This window comes from Astatotilapia calliptera, chromosome 23, assembly GCF_964374335.1.
Source record: "Astatotilapia calliptera chromosome 23, fAstCal68.1, whole genome shotgun sequence".
Classification (NCBI taxonomy): domain Eukaryota; kingdom Metazoa; phylum Chordata; class Actinopteri; order Cichliformes; family Cichlidae; genus Astatotilapia; species Astatotilapia calliptera.
Window position 1 is genome coordinate 6,034,664 of NC_137443.1, and position 16,085 is coordinate 6,050,748.

Consider the following 16,085-nt stretch of genomic DNA (forward strand, 5'->3'; position numbering starts at 1 on the left):
ACTTAAATTGAAACACTTGGCTTTGGTTCAGATTGATGCTGCCATAATAAAATAGATAACACACAAAACCCAGAAAAAGTCCTACATTTCCAGTTTGTTCACCTCAAAAACTTCAGGAGCTGTACAAGTCTTTGTTAAGGTCCTTCTTCAGTTGTAATGAACCCCATACCAAAGTGGCCACTAGTGATTAAAGTGTGCTGAAGTATGAACCAACTGATTTTATTATAAGTTAGGTGTTAGTTATTTTCTCAAACCATAAAACTCTGAGTCAATACAGCACCAACATGCACAAACCCAGGACCTCCAATAAGAACACTGCAGCCACCATTAATACACCTTTCAATCATGTGGAAAGTCAAGTGTGAAAAAAGGTAGGGTCACCAACGTCCTCAGCGCAGGTGAAATCAATCCCTCAGTACAATATGGTATTTACCCTGTAACATTTAGTGTTTGTGACTCACTGACATTTCTGTCAAATAGTCAATTTTACTACCAGGTCGCTTCATTCAGAATCAACTGACTCAATATCTGTGCAGCAGTGATAATGCGAGACAATGAAATTCTCACTGTATGAAAGTAACGAAAAAAAGCTTCAGTGCTTCTTTTATTGCCCTTCTTTATGAGAGGAAAGGTGATAATACCTTCCTACAGTTGAAAGTGACACCGCAGCAGATGATTCTGGAAAACAAACTATTAATGTAATTGGATTTCTATTTCATGCCACAACCTGCTGATATGTAACCCACAGGTGAGCTATGAACATCATGCTGCTGTGATAAATTCTGCTTCTTATCAAGCTGTTGCCCAGCATGAACATTTATATTTTAAAAAGCTCTATAAATAAAGATTATGAGCTATATTGGATCATCAGTGTTAATTTATTGTAATGTTTAAAATAATTCAATTTGTGTCAGTTGTGTCTTCAGTTTAAGAACTGCTGCACTGCCGGTCTTTAGGTTTATGAATAATGAATTTAACTTCAGTCACAGAAAGCTTTAATAAAGGAAGGAGTTACAATGGATCATCTCTGCAGCTGGAAAAAGAGATATCAGTGGACAAGATGAGCAATTAATCTCAATGTGACAAGCTTTTCTTATTACCCTATATGTCTTTTAATAAAATCCAGACTTGGTAATAAAGTCTTATCATTATTATTATTATTGTTTATATACTGTAGCCTGTATGAAATATCATTGTAAGTATCTAAAATGTGCTTATGAAATCCTTATAAAATCTGTCATATCATTCATTTACCTCATGATGTGTAAGAAATGCGATTAGAAAAAGATACAGGTCATCTTTTTTTATTACCATTTTTACATTTTATGCACTCACCGGACACATTTAACATATTGGAAACCCTCTTTCCTCAGGGATTTTGCTCCATGTTGTCACTATAGCATTGCACAGTTGCTGCAGATTTGTCAGCTGCACACCCATCATTGCAAATCTCCACCACATCACAAAGGTGCTCTAATGGATGGAGATCTGGTGACTGTGGAGGCCATTTGAGTACAGTTCAAAAAAACAGTTTGAGATGATCTGAGTTTTGTGGAATGGCATATTATCCTGTCGGAAGCAGCCATCAGAAGAAGGCTACACTCTGGGCATAAATGGATGGACATGGTCATAAGAAATACTCAGGTAGGCTCTGCTGTTTAACTGATGCTTAATTAATACTAAGGGGTCCAAAGTGTGCCAAGAAAATATCACACATACTGTTACACAACCAACAGCAGCTTGAGTTGTTGATACAAGGCCAGCTGGAGCTATGCTTTCATGCTGTTTATGCCAAATTCTGACACTCCAATATCAATGTTGCAACAATAATCAAGACTCATCAATTTTCCAATCTTTGGGGTCCAATTTCGGTGAGCCCAAGTAAAGTGTAGCCTTAATTCTTAGATGACAGGAATTACACTCGGCATGACTGTTGTAACCCATCTGTGTCACAGTTTGACGTGTTTTTCGTAAAGCGATGCTCTTCTGGTTAATCGAGTTGCGCGGAGGGAGGGGGGCTGGAGCTATCATAATCAGAGGGTGAGAGGCAGGGTACACCCCGGACAGATTGCTAGTCTGTCGCAAGGCTAACACGAAGAGACTGTTTATACTCATATTCACACCACCTATGGGGAATTTAGAATCAGCAGTTAACCTAACCACGCTAATTGCACGTCTTTGAACTGTGGAAAGAAGCCAGAGAGATCTCACACAAACACGAGGAGGACATTCAAACACACACACAGAAAGGCCCCGGCCAGATTGTGAAGTCAAAGTCAGCACCTTCTTGCTGCAAGGCAACAGTGCTAACAACCGCACCACCATGCATTATACATTTAAAGTCACTTGAATCAACTTTATGCTTCATATCTACATGCTTAAATGCATTACACTCCTGCCATGTGAGTAGTTGATTAGATGTGTATGTAAACGAGCACCTGAACAGGTGGAGAGAATGAAGTAGTTAGCAAGTGTATATTTACACAGAGCAAACAGAGATGTAATTAAGAATATTAACTATGGCTGCACTTCAGGGCTGAGGTATTTAGTGTGCCTGTCCACTCAAATGTAAACGAGTTATTGTTTATGGTGCTTTGTTGCCCCTGTATCACTAGTGAAAGGGAACATCTGATGTAATGGCCTAAAGAAATGGTAAAGGTCTAAAACGTCTGAGGTGGAAGAATACGTCTGTGCAGGGAAAAGTGTAATCAGGCTTACAAGTAAACACCTGTGAGGTGCATGTGTCAGTAATATCAGTGTACGTCAGCTATATTGTTTCATTTTGTTTCTCGTGTTTCTTTTCTGTCACTTGACCCCACCCTTCTGCTTCCATCTCAGAGCTGTTCGGAGGGCCTGACTTCTGTCACAGGCTGATAAATGAGAGCCAGCACCAGATCGTTCCTCTGTATTCACTGTGTGGCAGTTCTGTTGTTACAGGGTCACCTAATTTCATTTCATGCTCAAAAGAAAAGGCGGTGAAAGGACCTTATGAAATGAAAGCAGTACGACGGTCATACTCTGAGCAAACCGGTTCAAAAATTTGAGTAGGGTTTTTTTTCTGGTTTCCTTTCAAAGCTCACTTCTGTTCAGTCTTTCATTTTAAATAAAGGGATTCTAAAAAAGCTTTGCCATTTTGTCTCGTCAAACTTTCGCCTGCCTGGCCTGTTGTGTCTGTAGTTTGTGCTGGTGTCACAAAATTGGTTTGATTGGTGGCTACAGTTACTGCTATTATGTTCACAAAAGCATAGTGTGCACATTTCATTTCAGAGTTGGCAGTCAGAGTCTAAAATATCGCCTCTTATTTACAGTGACCTCACTCTTACATAATCGAGATGCTGTTTAAATGCCATCCACTGTAAATATCAAATGGCTTACCGTCACAATCCCGAGCACAATAAAAAAAACAGCTGAATTACTTCATTACTGATGTGCAGAATACGCAATCCTTCATAAATTATAAATGCCACAGTTAATCAAGTAGGACTTTGCTCATTAATTTAGTGGCTCTGCCTAATGTCACAAAGTAGAACAAACTAATGGGACTGGGTAAAGTGCTCAGCAAATCATTAGAATCTTCACCTTTGATGATTGACGTCATCTCAAAGGAAAAAAAACGGCACAAAGACGTCAACATGTAGCAAACAGAGGTGATTGTTTGTCACGGACAGCATTTATTTCATGGTGCTGGACTTGCCATGAACTTGACTTAATTACAAGCTGCCTGTTGCTATGACGATGACATGGTTTGTTCTGCTGTGTTGGTGCAGTGCCAACATGTTTCCGCTCAGAGCTGTGTTCGCTGCTCAGCAGCTTCTGTCACTGGCAAACAATCAAACGTGCGAGGAAGACAAAAGCACAAAAAACATTAGTGTGACACCCACAAAATTGATTATGAACACAAAAGTAAAAATCTTAAGTCTCACGTGAGACTGAAAACTAAGAAGTTGGGTGGAAATTTAATGGTATGAACTTTGCTCCTCTGCTTTTTCTTCCAACACCACTATCAGGTTTGTTTTGTTTTAAATGACTTTGTTCCATACTTATCCCTGGGTCTGTTATTTTGAGTTGTAAAGAGTGTGGTACACTGGCAGGTATGACTGCATGTAATGTCGATTTTAGTGCCAATTCTAGGTACTGTAGCTAGTTAACAGCAACAGACTTTTTTCAGGGATCAGCATTGTTGTCTGTTTTGCTATTGTCTGGTATTCATGCATGGTAACTATCACCCTCACTTTAGTAGAAGCTTTTAATGTGTGGCTAAAACGGCAAGAAGCTGTAAATATAAAAGCAAAATACAGCAGCGAGTTCGACAACCATGTTCAAATTTTGACATCTTCCTTTCTGGTGAATGCACAACCTGTGAAATTTTAAGATACTACTGCCCTGCTGAGTATTACACACTACTCAACTAAGCAGTCTAGATGTACAGTGTTTACTGCATTGCTTCTGTCTGAAAGTATTTCATTTCAGTTTTCACCCAAATTCAGAAAGATTTCATCATTGAGGGAAAGAAGTGCACCGACACAAGTTCAAACCAAAACTTTTATTTTCTTCTTGAATATCCATTCATTCAGTAGTTGCAAACATCCTCAGTTATAAAGATCACTGCATTTAGCAATGACAGTGCAATCGGTGGCTCTGTGCAGTCAACAGCAATTACTGTAGCTTGTGTTCATGTTAATTCAGCCCTGTGATCTACTCGCAGCCAAACAATACATGCTTGCTTAGGTTTTCGTTAAGGTGCTGCCTTAATAAAGGACTATGTGTTTAAAGTGCAATTATTCTAGTTCAGCATTTACTACTTGTTCTTCAGCTCTGAGGATGCGATTGTGAGGTCTTAATGACATTGTGCAGAGGGTTGCTCACCAAGCAACCAATCAGATATAGGCAGGTACAATAAAAACTGTGACTCTTGGATATTTTTTTTTTCTGCCTGCCATGCAGCTCATCCCATTTCTCTCTCAGTAATGAATATTTTCACCCTGGCATCAGGATCACAGCGGGGTCCAAAGCATGATTCACTCACACATGTAAACAAGATCATTTATGTTAGACTCTCTGATCTGAGTGATGATCAAGCCGCTATTAATTCTTGCAGTTTTCCGGGTACAGATGTGCTAACAGTCACTCGTGATAGCTGAATGACTCAAAACGAAAGGAAAACCACCCTTATAAAGATGTCATCCTTAATTTTACACAGCCTTGTTATTCTCTCTGGCAATTCTGCAAATGAGTGCATCTTGTCTCTGAGTGTTTTTTGCTTTTTTTTAAATGTGATGAATGAAATCTGGCTGCTAGGCGACAGTCAAATCTGAAATTGCATCCCCCTCCTGCTCTCAGTCTTCCTACTTTAAATCACCTTTGTGGCGTTCACGGGGATGCTGTTGCTGCTCTTCCTCTTTGTCAAACTCGCTATAGTGCTTTTTGTCTTCCCAGTTCCACCCACTGCTTCATCCTTGTTTTCACGAAAACAGTAGACTCCGTAGAGGCGGAATTTTTTATCAGGGAAGCCAAGGTTTCGGACTCCTGGCTGGGATCCTCCACAGCGAGAACGGGGGTTGACTATGGGGTACCGAATGCTGCCATCCTCAAGCCAGCCTGCTTCACAGCGGTCCAGGAGTTGAAACTTCCACGCTGCATAAAGCTGACCCACTTTGGCCGCCACTGAACCGTCTCGAATGCACGCCTTAATCGCCTCCGCATAGTTCACCTTCTTGAAGCGCTTGAGGAAATACACTTTGCCTAAGGCGGAAAAAAAGAGAGAGGCGAAGGAAAGTTGTTTGTTGTAAGAACATGTTAAAAGGTGAAGGAAAACAGAGTCAGTGCATTGTTCAGGGGGGCAGAAGAGAAGCGAATGAGAGAAGGAAGCCCCAGAGACAAGCTAAGCCCTGAGGGTAGATATTCACAGTTTTCCTGGCCTCTCTGCCTGATTGTGTTCAGAATATCAAGTCATTCCAACAACCGTCTGGGCTGCTGCTCAAAAAATCGAAAGGCAATACTGTATCAGCAGGCAGAAGTCTAAAATTACTCTTAAAATGCTTCAATTTTTGCTTTCTTCATACCTCTGAGGAGACTTTTCGCCTGGCAGTATATTAAAGTATATCGGTATCCTGATAAGCTAACTAGTTTGAACTGAGCTGAATCACAAGTACCTTCACCTAAGAAAGCAGCACAGAATAAACAATCTAACCAAGAATAAACGTCTGCTGGTCTCTAAAGCCAACGGTTTATGAAAATCATCTCAGCGAGCAAAGCTTTGCAGTTGGCTCAGTTATTGATTTTATGCTTGTTTATGTGACTGGTGGCTATTAGAGAGGCAGAATATTGTCTCATATTTCCCCAGTGGACTTTCAGTAAATGCATTTCAGCTGGACCGAGACACAGCATCGGTCACAACCGCTGCTCAAACCTCCTGCCCACAACAGACTGTCCACAGTAATTAACACACAAGGGAAGCCATGAGCAATTGTTTAAGGTTTCTGTCAAACCACCTTTTTCTCACTAAGGAAAGGCACTGGTTATTTTAAAACAGTTTGTGATTCAATAAAATCATTTTTAACTGTTTTTAAAACTTCTTAAACACGGATGCAGACTCAAACCACAGCAGTTGAACAGTTCAACAAGCCGAACTTCTTCTCACTAAGAGTTAAATGTGAAGCTCAGTATCTATGACTCTTTAGGGGCTACATACCAGCATAAACTCTAGAAGGTTGTACTATTCCTTGGCAGGTACATTTAACTTCTAGTCTTTCTGTCTGCCTATTCCCCCAACAAGAAATATTTTGCCAGTTGCAAATCTGAGTATAGCAGTTTATTCTTATAATAATCAACGTGGGCTTTTTAAATACTGTCTACTCTGAGCCAAGGTGTCTTTCTGGAATAACTTTTGACTACACATACCTTTCCTCCAGTAAAACTCTTTTACTTTTCTTTTTTTTTTTTTTGTTTAGGCTTGTGAACATGAAGGTAGCATGTGCAGACTCTCTGTGGGAATGTGATGTAAATCAAAGAACAGGGAGATGAAAGGCAAGGCTTTCTACCCAGAGGACACTGTGGCCCTAGCAGGGCTGAATCAACATACCCTTATTTAAAACCAATGGCCTAAGGCCTCAAAGATCACAGGGAGAGATCAGAGATCTCATTTCCCCCTGGTCTACCACTCATGAAACATCCTATTTTTAAAAGTAGCAGCATGACAAAGTAGCACTTGAAAGCTTTTGTTCTTTCTTAATATCATGTCACAGATACTTGATAGCACTTCTTATTTGTTGTATTGTCATGTATGTCATGTATCTCCATCTCTCACCGTTGAGCTTGGAAGTGAAGCAGAAAGCATCATAACGCTCATCTTCTTTGTGCCTATAGCCGTAGTTTCGAACACCAGCTGGGGTGTCCTTACGTCCGCACTCGTCCCTGGGATGAGAGATAGGGTACTGAACTGAGCCGTCCTCCAGCCATCCAGCATTACACCAGTCTAGTCCCTCCAGCCATGCCTGCAGAAGAAGATAATGTAGGTCAGTGGGTCGATCTAAAGGATTAAAGAAATTATAAAGAGGGGAACAAATTCAGTTTATCTCTTGTGACATAACTCCATTGCACTTGACTTTACTCCATAAAGCCTCTAAGAGTTGGAGGACTGACCTGCAGTAAAATTCCTGATCTCCATATTCTTAATTCCAGACTTACTACTGCTCTAAAAAGTTAATGACATCAGTAAGTAAGCATATTGTAATAACTAAAAAAGTACCTGTAGACTAATGTACTATGGATGGTGTTATCTCTATGCATCCTAACTAGCAATACCTTCTCAGTATGACATACCGTCCATGTTTAATTCAATTAAAGTATGTGTATTCACCTTGTGCAGTTGAGAATGAGAAGCTAGAATGGCATCCTGCTTTTTGCAAGCATCCTCAGCCTGGTAGTAGTTGAGCTTGTAGCGCCCCTCACGGGGATAGTAGGGAAAGACCACTCCTACAGGCGACAGAATCAAAGTAGGAAGCTGTAAATGTCTTTAGTTTTTCTGAATTTCATACAGACATTAAAATTATAAGATTTATTTTAGGTATTTAGTTATTCCAAAGTTAACAAATTCCTTTGTCGCAGCAATTAAAATTAAATTAAACACCACAGACATATAGAGTCAGGTAAAAAAAAAATGAATAATGAAGAGAGAAAGTGAAGAGATATGTGCTGTCTTGGAAAACACAAGGTGCACCCTTTATGCTTCCATGGGAATTAAAAGCCAAAGTTGCAGCCAGGTGCACTTGATTAACGGATCGTGAGAAAGCGTGAGGAACTCTATAAAAATAGTGTTGGCAGTTTGCTGTACTGGTGCATTCAGATGTGTGTTAACACACTGGGAACAGAAGCGATTGTTACTGTCCATCAGTCTTGAAAGGATAATAACGACATTTCTAAGCAATTTAAAGTCCATGATTGTACAGTGAGAAAGATTATTCACAACTGGAAAACATTCAAGACAGTTGCTGATCTTCCCAGGATTGGAAATCCTAGAAGATTTACCACAAGGTCAGACCCTAAAAGAAAGAAGAAGAAGAAGAAGAAGAAGAAGAAACAAGGAGCTACATCTCAGACTCTACAGGCCTCTGTTAGTATGCTAAATGGGTTGTTTGGAAGGGTCTCCAGGAGAAAGTCTCTAGTGTTAAATTCAAGTCCAAAATGCTGGGGCAGCACCTTGAGATGACTCTGCATAAACAATGAGCTGAAGCAATGCTGTAAAGAAGAGTAACAAGTAATAAGTAAAATGTATAGATCAATCAATTAAAATGCAGTATGACAGTTAACTTAATAAGACAAAAACAAATTTGAAATCATAAATTCAATAAGATAAGTATACCTTTAAATAACAGTATTTAATAATAATATCATTATATAACAGAACAAAAATCTTCATCTTCAAATTCAACAAAGCAAACTAAAAAATCATTTAAAATGACTTTAAAAATACATGCATATAAGATGGCATTTAGGTCTCACAGTATAACAGTGTGCAATGCGGTGAACTCAAATAAACTGAACATTTCAACAAAATTTCCTACAAATGGCCCAGAGCCTGACCTTCTAAGTCAAGGTTGACAAATCCTGTATCGTCTTCCATGTCGTTAGTGACCTCACACTCGTAGCGTCCATAGTCCTCCAGCGTGACATTTTGGATGATCACCGATGCGTCGCCTGGTCCTGCTTGCTCCAGAAACACACGGCCACGATACGATCCAAACACACGCTGCTGCCTGGAGAGATTTGAAAGACACTCATTGTCCTCAAAACAGCTGCTGTTAGCAAAATGATTGAAAAATGCTCCAACCTGAGAAAATACTTGGATGATAAACTGTGTGTGACAGAGTTTATTATGTCAGTGCATCTTATCAATAAAATTAGCGAAACTAAAGCAAATTTGGAAAAAAAAAATCATGAAATCATAATTAGTTAAAACAAAAGTGCAAGATGAATCAACTGAGAATAACGATGCAGAATTTACTTTCCCAGTGCTACAAAGACGTCCTCGAACTGCAGCGTGTCCGTCACTTTGGTCCATTTAATCCTGATGCGAGCAGGATCGACGTTCTCCGGCTCATGATGGAATCTGCAGGGCAAAGTGATGGAGCCACCCCGATGTGTCACCACTTTACCAGGGGCAGTCTGCACAATCACGGCTCCAGTGTCGTCCTCTGAAAGGAAAGAAGAAGGAGGGAAAATTGGCTCAGTTTATTTCACTGCTACTGATGGAAGATTTTTAGTAATATATTCTTTTATATGCAGGTTTGTGGCTAATATTTCTTTTTCTTATTACTAAACAGAAGTCTATTTTGGGAAATATGCGACCCATACTTGTAACTGTAATCATGAAATTCAGTCTCTGAATCTATTTGTGAGGCTTATCTCTCTAAGATGCCTGCAAAAATTGAATCAGCATCAGCTAATAAAGCGTGTGCTGTTTACTTGTGCCATCACATTACTGCTCCGGTAATTGAGCATATCAACAGAGGAGAACGTTTTTTTCCTATCGAAGGGTCCAGCAAGCAGCACACTCATCTTCCTGTCTGCTCTATCATGACATTACTCACTCTACAATTTTAACCTCCACTTCTGCAGAGAGCGATTCACCAAAATTACCCAAGACTACTGGTAACCACAGTCCTCTTCCTCCAAATGGACAATAACAAGACCTGTTTAGCATTTTTGGCAGACATTTGTTCAGACGCTCTGTGTGCACACGCACCTAGGCAACCAAAGACTCACAACATGTGTGGGGTAAACATTTAAAATGTTTAATGAGCAGCTGCAAAAGGTTTTCTGCTATGTTGTGACCAGATAAAGGCACCTACAATTATCCATGCCAGCCAGCAATTAGTCCTGTCACTACTTACTGGTCTCTGCAAAGTTGTTTATCACCATCACAAATAAAAGCATCAAGTGATGTTTAATCAAAACTTTGAGCGCATTATTTCTCAGCGTTGGAGGTTATGTTGTGACATACTTATGTTAAGCCAAATAACACAAAGTTAACATTTTCATTAGGTTTTAAAAATTTCCAGCAGTGATAGTGTTTTCAGATCCAAGGGGTTCATCAGTCACTTTTAAAAAGGGTCACACTGTTTACTCTGGGGATCTGCAAATGTTTTAACCCTCCTGCTGTTTCATCTTCACTTCACCTTTTCTTAAATTAACATTGTTTGGCTGCTTTATGCTTCTAAATCATAATTTAATGTGGACTTTCATTCAAGTCAGTTTTATTTAAATAGTGGCAAATCACAACACTTGCCTCAAGGCGCTTTGTATTGTAAGGTAAAGAGCCTACAATAATACAGAGAAAACCACAGCAGTCAGATGACCCACTATTAGTAAGCACTTGGTAACAGTGGGAAGGAAAAACTCGCTTTTAACAGGAAGAATAGGCAGAACCAGCCATGGAAGCATGGCTTTTCATCTGTTGAAATCTGCTTCAACCTGTTGGGGATGAGGGAAAGGAGACAGTACAGGCAATACTGTGGAAGAGAGCCAGAAATTAATAATGACAAATGATTAAATGCACAGTGTTTTATAAACATACACAGAGTGAAAAGAGGTGAGTGAGGAAAAAACAGTGCATCATGGGAAGCCCCCAGCAGCACCATAACTAAGGGAGGAATCAGGGTCACCTGATGCAGCCTTAACTATTTGTTTTATCAAAATGGAAAGTATTAGGCCTACTCTATAAAAAGTGGTGAGGGTGTCTATCTCCTGAATCCAAATTGGGAGCTGGTTCCACAGAAAGTTGAAGGCTCTGCCTCCCATTCTGCTTCTAATTACAGAGGAATCACAAGAAAACCCGCAATCTGAGAGCAAAGTGCTCTGATGGAGTGATATGGTGCCGTGAGGTCTTTAAGATAAGACGATTATTGATCATTCAACACCCTGTATGTGAGGAGAAGGATTTAACAGAGAGCCAATGAAGAGGCTAATATGGAAGAAATATGCTATCTCTTTCTAGTCCTGTCAGTACTCTCACTGCAATATTTTGGCTAAACTGAAGGCCTTTCAAGGATTTTTTTAGGACAGCCTGATAATAGTAAATTACAAAAGTACAGCCTAGAAATAAATAAATTCATGAACTAGTTTCAGCATCACCCTGAGAAAAGTTTTTAATCTTAAAGACATTGTGCAAACGCAAAAGTAGTCCTACACATCCTGGTCAGAAACAACTCCATGGTTACTGACAGTGCTACAGCAGACCAAGGTAATGCCATCCAGAGCAAGCATCTAGTTAGACACCATGTTTCTAGGTTTTTTGGGGATGAGTTCATAACCTAGGTTTCATCTGAATTCAGAAGCAGGAAACAGGTCACCCAGATCTTTAAATATTTAGGACATTTTTGTAGTTCAATGATTTGCTTTGTGTAGTATGGCTTCATTGATCGATAAAGCTGAGTATCATCTGCATAACAATGAAAATGTATGTTATGCCTTTGAATGATACTTTCTAAGGGAAGCATGTTTAATGAAAATAGAATTGGTTCCAGTATCGAATCCTGTGGAAGTACATAATTACACCTTTAACACGTAACCTCTAATACCTGTAAAACATTATGGTCAATGATGTGGTGAGTGATACCTGCACTGAGGTCTAACAGGAAAAGCACAGAGATGAGTCCACTGTCAGATTCCATAAGAAGATCATTTGTAAACTTCACTAATGCTGTTTCTGTGCTGTGATGAACTGAAAAAGCCTGACTGAAATTCTTCAAATAAACCACTCCTCTGGAGATGATCAGATTTTAGGCCTACAGAGGATTTCAACATTAACTATTTCATTCATCTTCTAGTCTAAACACAGTGTAGAAAAAGAGTAGAAAGCAAGTGTGTGACTCAAGTGAGCCAGTACCCGACTGACTTAAGTTTTCCATCATGTTTTAAAATGTCCAGTCTAGAAACAACCTAAAAGGAATAGGAATTGATGAAACATAAAGTACATCATATTTCAGTTTTAGGATTTTGCATGTCAGGACAGAAAAAAAGAAACATTTTGTCCTTAACAGGCCTAAAGATTATGTAAATAAAACCTCAGATGAACAACAAAATGTGGCATATTGCATTTAAAAATAGTCATTAATCGTTTATTTGTTTGTTTAAATGCAAAAGCAATGTGTGAAAAACTATTCACCGTTACTGCTTCCATGGGAACTGAGTGGGAAAGTCACAACCAGGCGCTGCTAATAAAATGCACTTGATTAAATGGTCATCAAAACGTTTGAGCATCTCTATAAAATCAAATCTTGGCAGCTTGCTGGTCTGGAACATTCAGGTGTGTGTTAACGAAATGCCAAGAACGGAAGACAGAGAAACAATTGTTACCACCTATCAGTCGGGGAAGAATAATAAGGCCATTGCCAAGCAATTTGAAGTCCATCATTCTGCAGTGACAAAGATTATTCAGAAGTAGAAAACAATCAAGCCAGATGCCAATCTTCCCAGGAGTGGACATCCCAGCAAATTCACCCCAAAGTCAGAATGTGCAAAACAAAAGATACATCTCAAACTCTGCAGGCTTCAGTTTGCATGTCAAATGTAAAATTTGTGAAAGGGCGAACTGAACAGTTACAGCCTATTTGGAAGGTTTGCAAGGGGAAAACCACTTTTCTCTAAAAAGAGCATTGCATCGTGGCTTAGGTTTGCAGGGCTGCATGTGAACAGACTGCAAGAACAATGTCCTTTGAACAGACAAGACCAAAGTGGAGATGTCTGGCCATAATCCACAGTGCCACACTTAGTGAAAACGAGAGTATCAAAGTGTTTTAGGGCAACACAGTGGTTAGCACCCTCACCTCACAGCAAGAAAGGTCACCAGTGGTCTTTCTGTGTGGATCTCTCTTAGGGGCTTCTCCTCAGGTACTCTGGCTTCCTCCCACAATCCAAGGACATGCTTGTTAGCTTAATTTGTCATTTTATTTTGCCCGTAGGTATCAGTGTGAGCCTGAATGATTGTCCACCTCTCTGTGTTAGCACTGCAACAGACAGCAACCTTTTCAGGGTGTACCCTCACTTTCACCCCATGACTGCTGTCATGAACTGAGAGTGAGTGTGCTTCACGAACCTGTACCTATTTGTATCTAGAAGCTGATAAATTCACGAAGTACCAGCATGTCTGTAACACATAAACTACATGAATAAATAAAATTATAAACGTTATGTTGAACAACAGCAAGAATTCAATTATTTTAAACTGTTTTATTTCAAGAGAAAATAGATCTTTTTAGCTTTTACTCTGAAGGTAATATAGACAACCAGAAGTACTGCAGTCAATAGTTTAATCTTTGACATTCTCTATTTTTCTGACAAGACAAACGTTTATCTCGGTCCTCAGGTGGGCAGTGTTTAATTGGGTGCTCACAGTTCTGATAATGAACAAAAGTGAAAGCTTTGCTTGTGAAGATTATCATTGTTACAAAATGGCCAAGGCGGTTTTGTCTGCACAGCCCAATGTCACGGAAATGAATGAATAAAATCGCAATTGCCAAGAAATTTTGCACAAAATACTGTGGGATGTGGAATATATTATATATTAATGTGAATACAGGTGCACTGAGTTTGGAGAGTTAGTGGAGAGCTCCGGATCCCAAAGCCCATAAAAAGTTAAAGAAGTCTATTTTGCTTGGACTCTAAGATAACCCAGCTGAGGTTAATAAAGCTGTTCAGATTTTTCCAGTAACTTTTCCACCAACTTTTTATTACTATCTTAGTAAAAAAAAAAAAAAAATCCTGAAGAAACTCTACATATCATTCATGTTATTGAGCAGATAAATGCAAATCAAGATCTCCTCACCTTGGAGAAGTGTAATTGTTCATACAAATGAAAGTGTTAACTGGTCTTACCAAGAACATGCACCACTTTCCTCCTTCCTTTCTCTATGCCAGCAGGCGAGGAAGATACCGAGAGAGCAGAAGTCAGGATAAATGCCACAAAGATCAGAGGCTGGAGCTCCTTTGAGAACTGCAAGAAAGGACAGCTCATACATGACAACCAGCGCAATCGGAAACAACTTAGTAGAACTTGCTGGCAGTGCCTTGTAGTAGTTGAGCTTGACAGTGTCAACTTTGATACATCCTAAACAAGTAGGATAAAATCAACATTTCCTAGCACTTTCCAGCAATAATAAAACTCAACCAGAAAATGCATATATTGCCTGTTTAAATGCTCTGCACTGAAGCTGGTAACCAAATGGCTGAAAACAGACAATCAATTATATTAATCAATTTTTTAGCTCACAGTCACAGCACAAAAGAGAAGCATAGTTCTCACAGCATAGTTTAAACTTATAGCTTGTTTGCTATTTTTTATCTGCACTGCCATGTGTCTCAATTAAGAACTGGAAGTATTTTAAAGATTTTTTTTTCAGTGAAAAGTCCTGGATCAGAGGCAGCCAGCTAGTAAACAAAAGACTACACACAGGAACAACACAAAAATCATGGCAGCTACTGAAGAAAAACATAAATGTGGTATTTGTTGTTGTTATCATACACATTAGACATAAGGACTGTTATTACCTGTTCTCTGGCAGGTACCACAAAAGGGTAACTTTGCTAAAAATAAATAAATAAACACAATTCTCCCTGAATGCTATTGTTGCACAGGAGAGTGTGTAATGCATGGACAGAGCCAGCATGTGACACCAGTGTTTCTGCTGCATCAATATATCCATGATTGGTCGAGGGGATGGTGCAATGCAAACCACTCTGCATATGCAGAGGTCAGAGTTTCACTTCATTGTGTATGGAATAAAATCATTATAATAGTCATCTTAAAGGTGTCAAGGCAAATGCTGCCACTGCATGCACTGCTAGAGGTCTGCAATGTCAGCGTCACCTGTGAATAATCACTTCCTATGAAACAGCTCTGGTGCACCACATAAATTCTGAACATGAATTCAGGCCTCAGTGAAGCAGAGTAACTAAAGCAGCAGCTATTTTACATGCACATTGCACACTATAAACAGCCCTGCTGCATCATTTCTCTCAAGGTTAGTCCAATGATCATCCCTGCAGCTGCACGGTAACGTAGCACACAGAACTGCCGAGCAGAGCCATACTATCCGAGCATAGAAGTGTATGAACTTACCATGGCTATCACAACAGGATTAATGCCTGGATGGTGACGATGTGATGCTGTGAAGCGTTTAACTCCTCAGCAAGGCTAAACGCTGATCTGCAGCAGCACTCACCTCTCTCTTGCACCCCCCACCTTTCTCTCTGTTTCCAGTCCCATTGCTGTTCTCTCACTCTGCAGGGGAACCACCAGTGTTTGTGGGTCGTTCCCGCAGTCCTCCGATGACGCAGCACATATTTGATTGTGCACTGTGCGTGGATACGTCTTCTCTGCATTATAAAGCCAATTAGAGTGTCACTTATTCGACTGTCACATTGATTCAGTTAATGTGGTGAAAGCTTATTTACTTTCAGGCAAACCAATGTTTCTTTTCAAGATCAATATCAATAATAGAAACTGTTTGCATGAAATGCTGACTGAGAATTAAGATTGATTGCTGTATTCAAGACAAATCAAATTCACTTAGATAACTTTATGGCTG

The 16,085-nt window shown here is 39.6% G+C and overlaps 1 protein-coding gene across 1 annotated transcript; it reads right to left on the reverse strand.

The window, feature by feature from the left end:
• Positions 1–4,528: 4,528 nt before the first annotated feature.
• Positions 4,529–15,820, reverse strand: hapln4 (hyaluronan and proteoglycan link protein 4). Its single transcript, XM_026160048.2, has 7 exons — positions 15,617–15,820; positions 14,374–14,491; positions 9,503–9,692; positions 9,082–9,254; positions 7,859–7,974; positions 7,307–7,493; positions 4,529–5,742 (listed from the first exon to the last, which is right to left on the reverse strand). Exons 1-7 carry the CDS (start codon positions 15,617–15,619, stop codon positions 5,351–5,353), a joined length of 1,179 nt encoding a protein of 392 aa, XP_026015833.2. The 5' UTR covers positions 15,620–15,820; the 3' UTR covers positions 4,529–5,350.
• Positions 15,821–16,085: the final 265 nt, after the last annotated feature.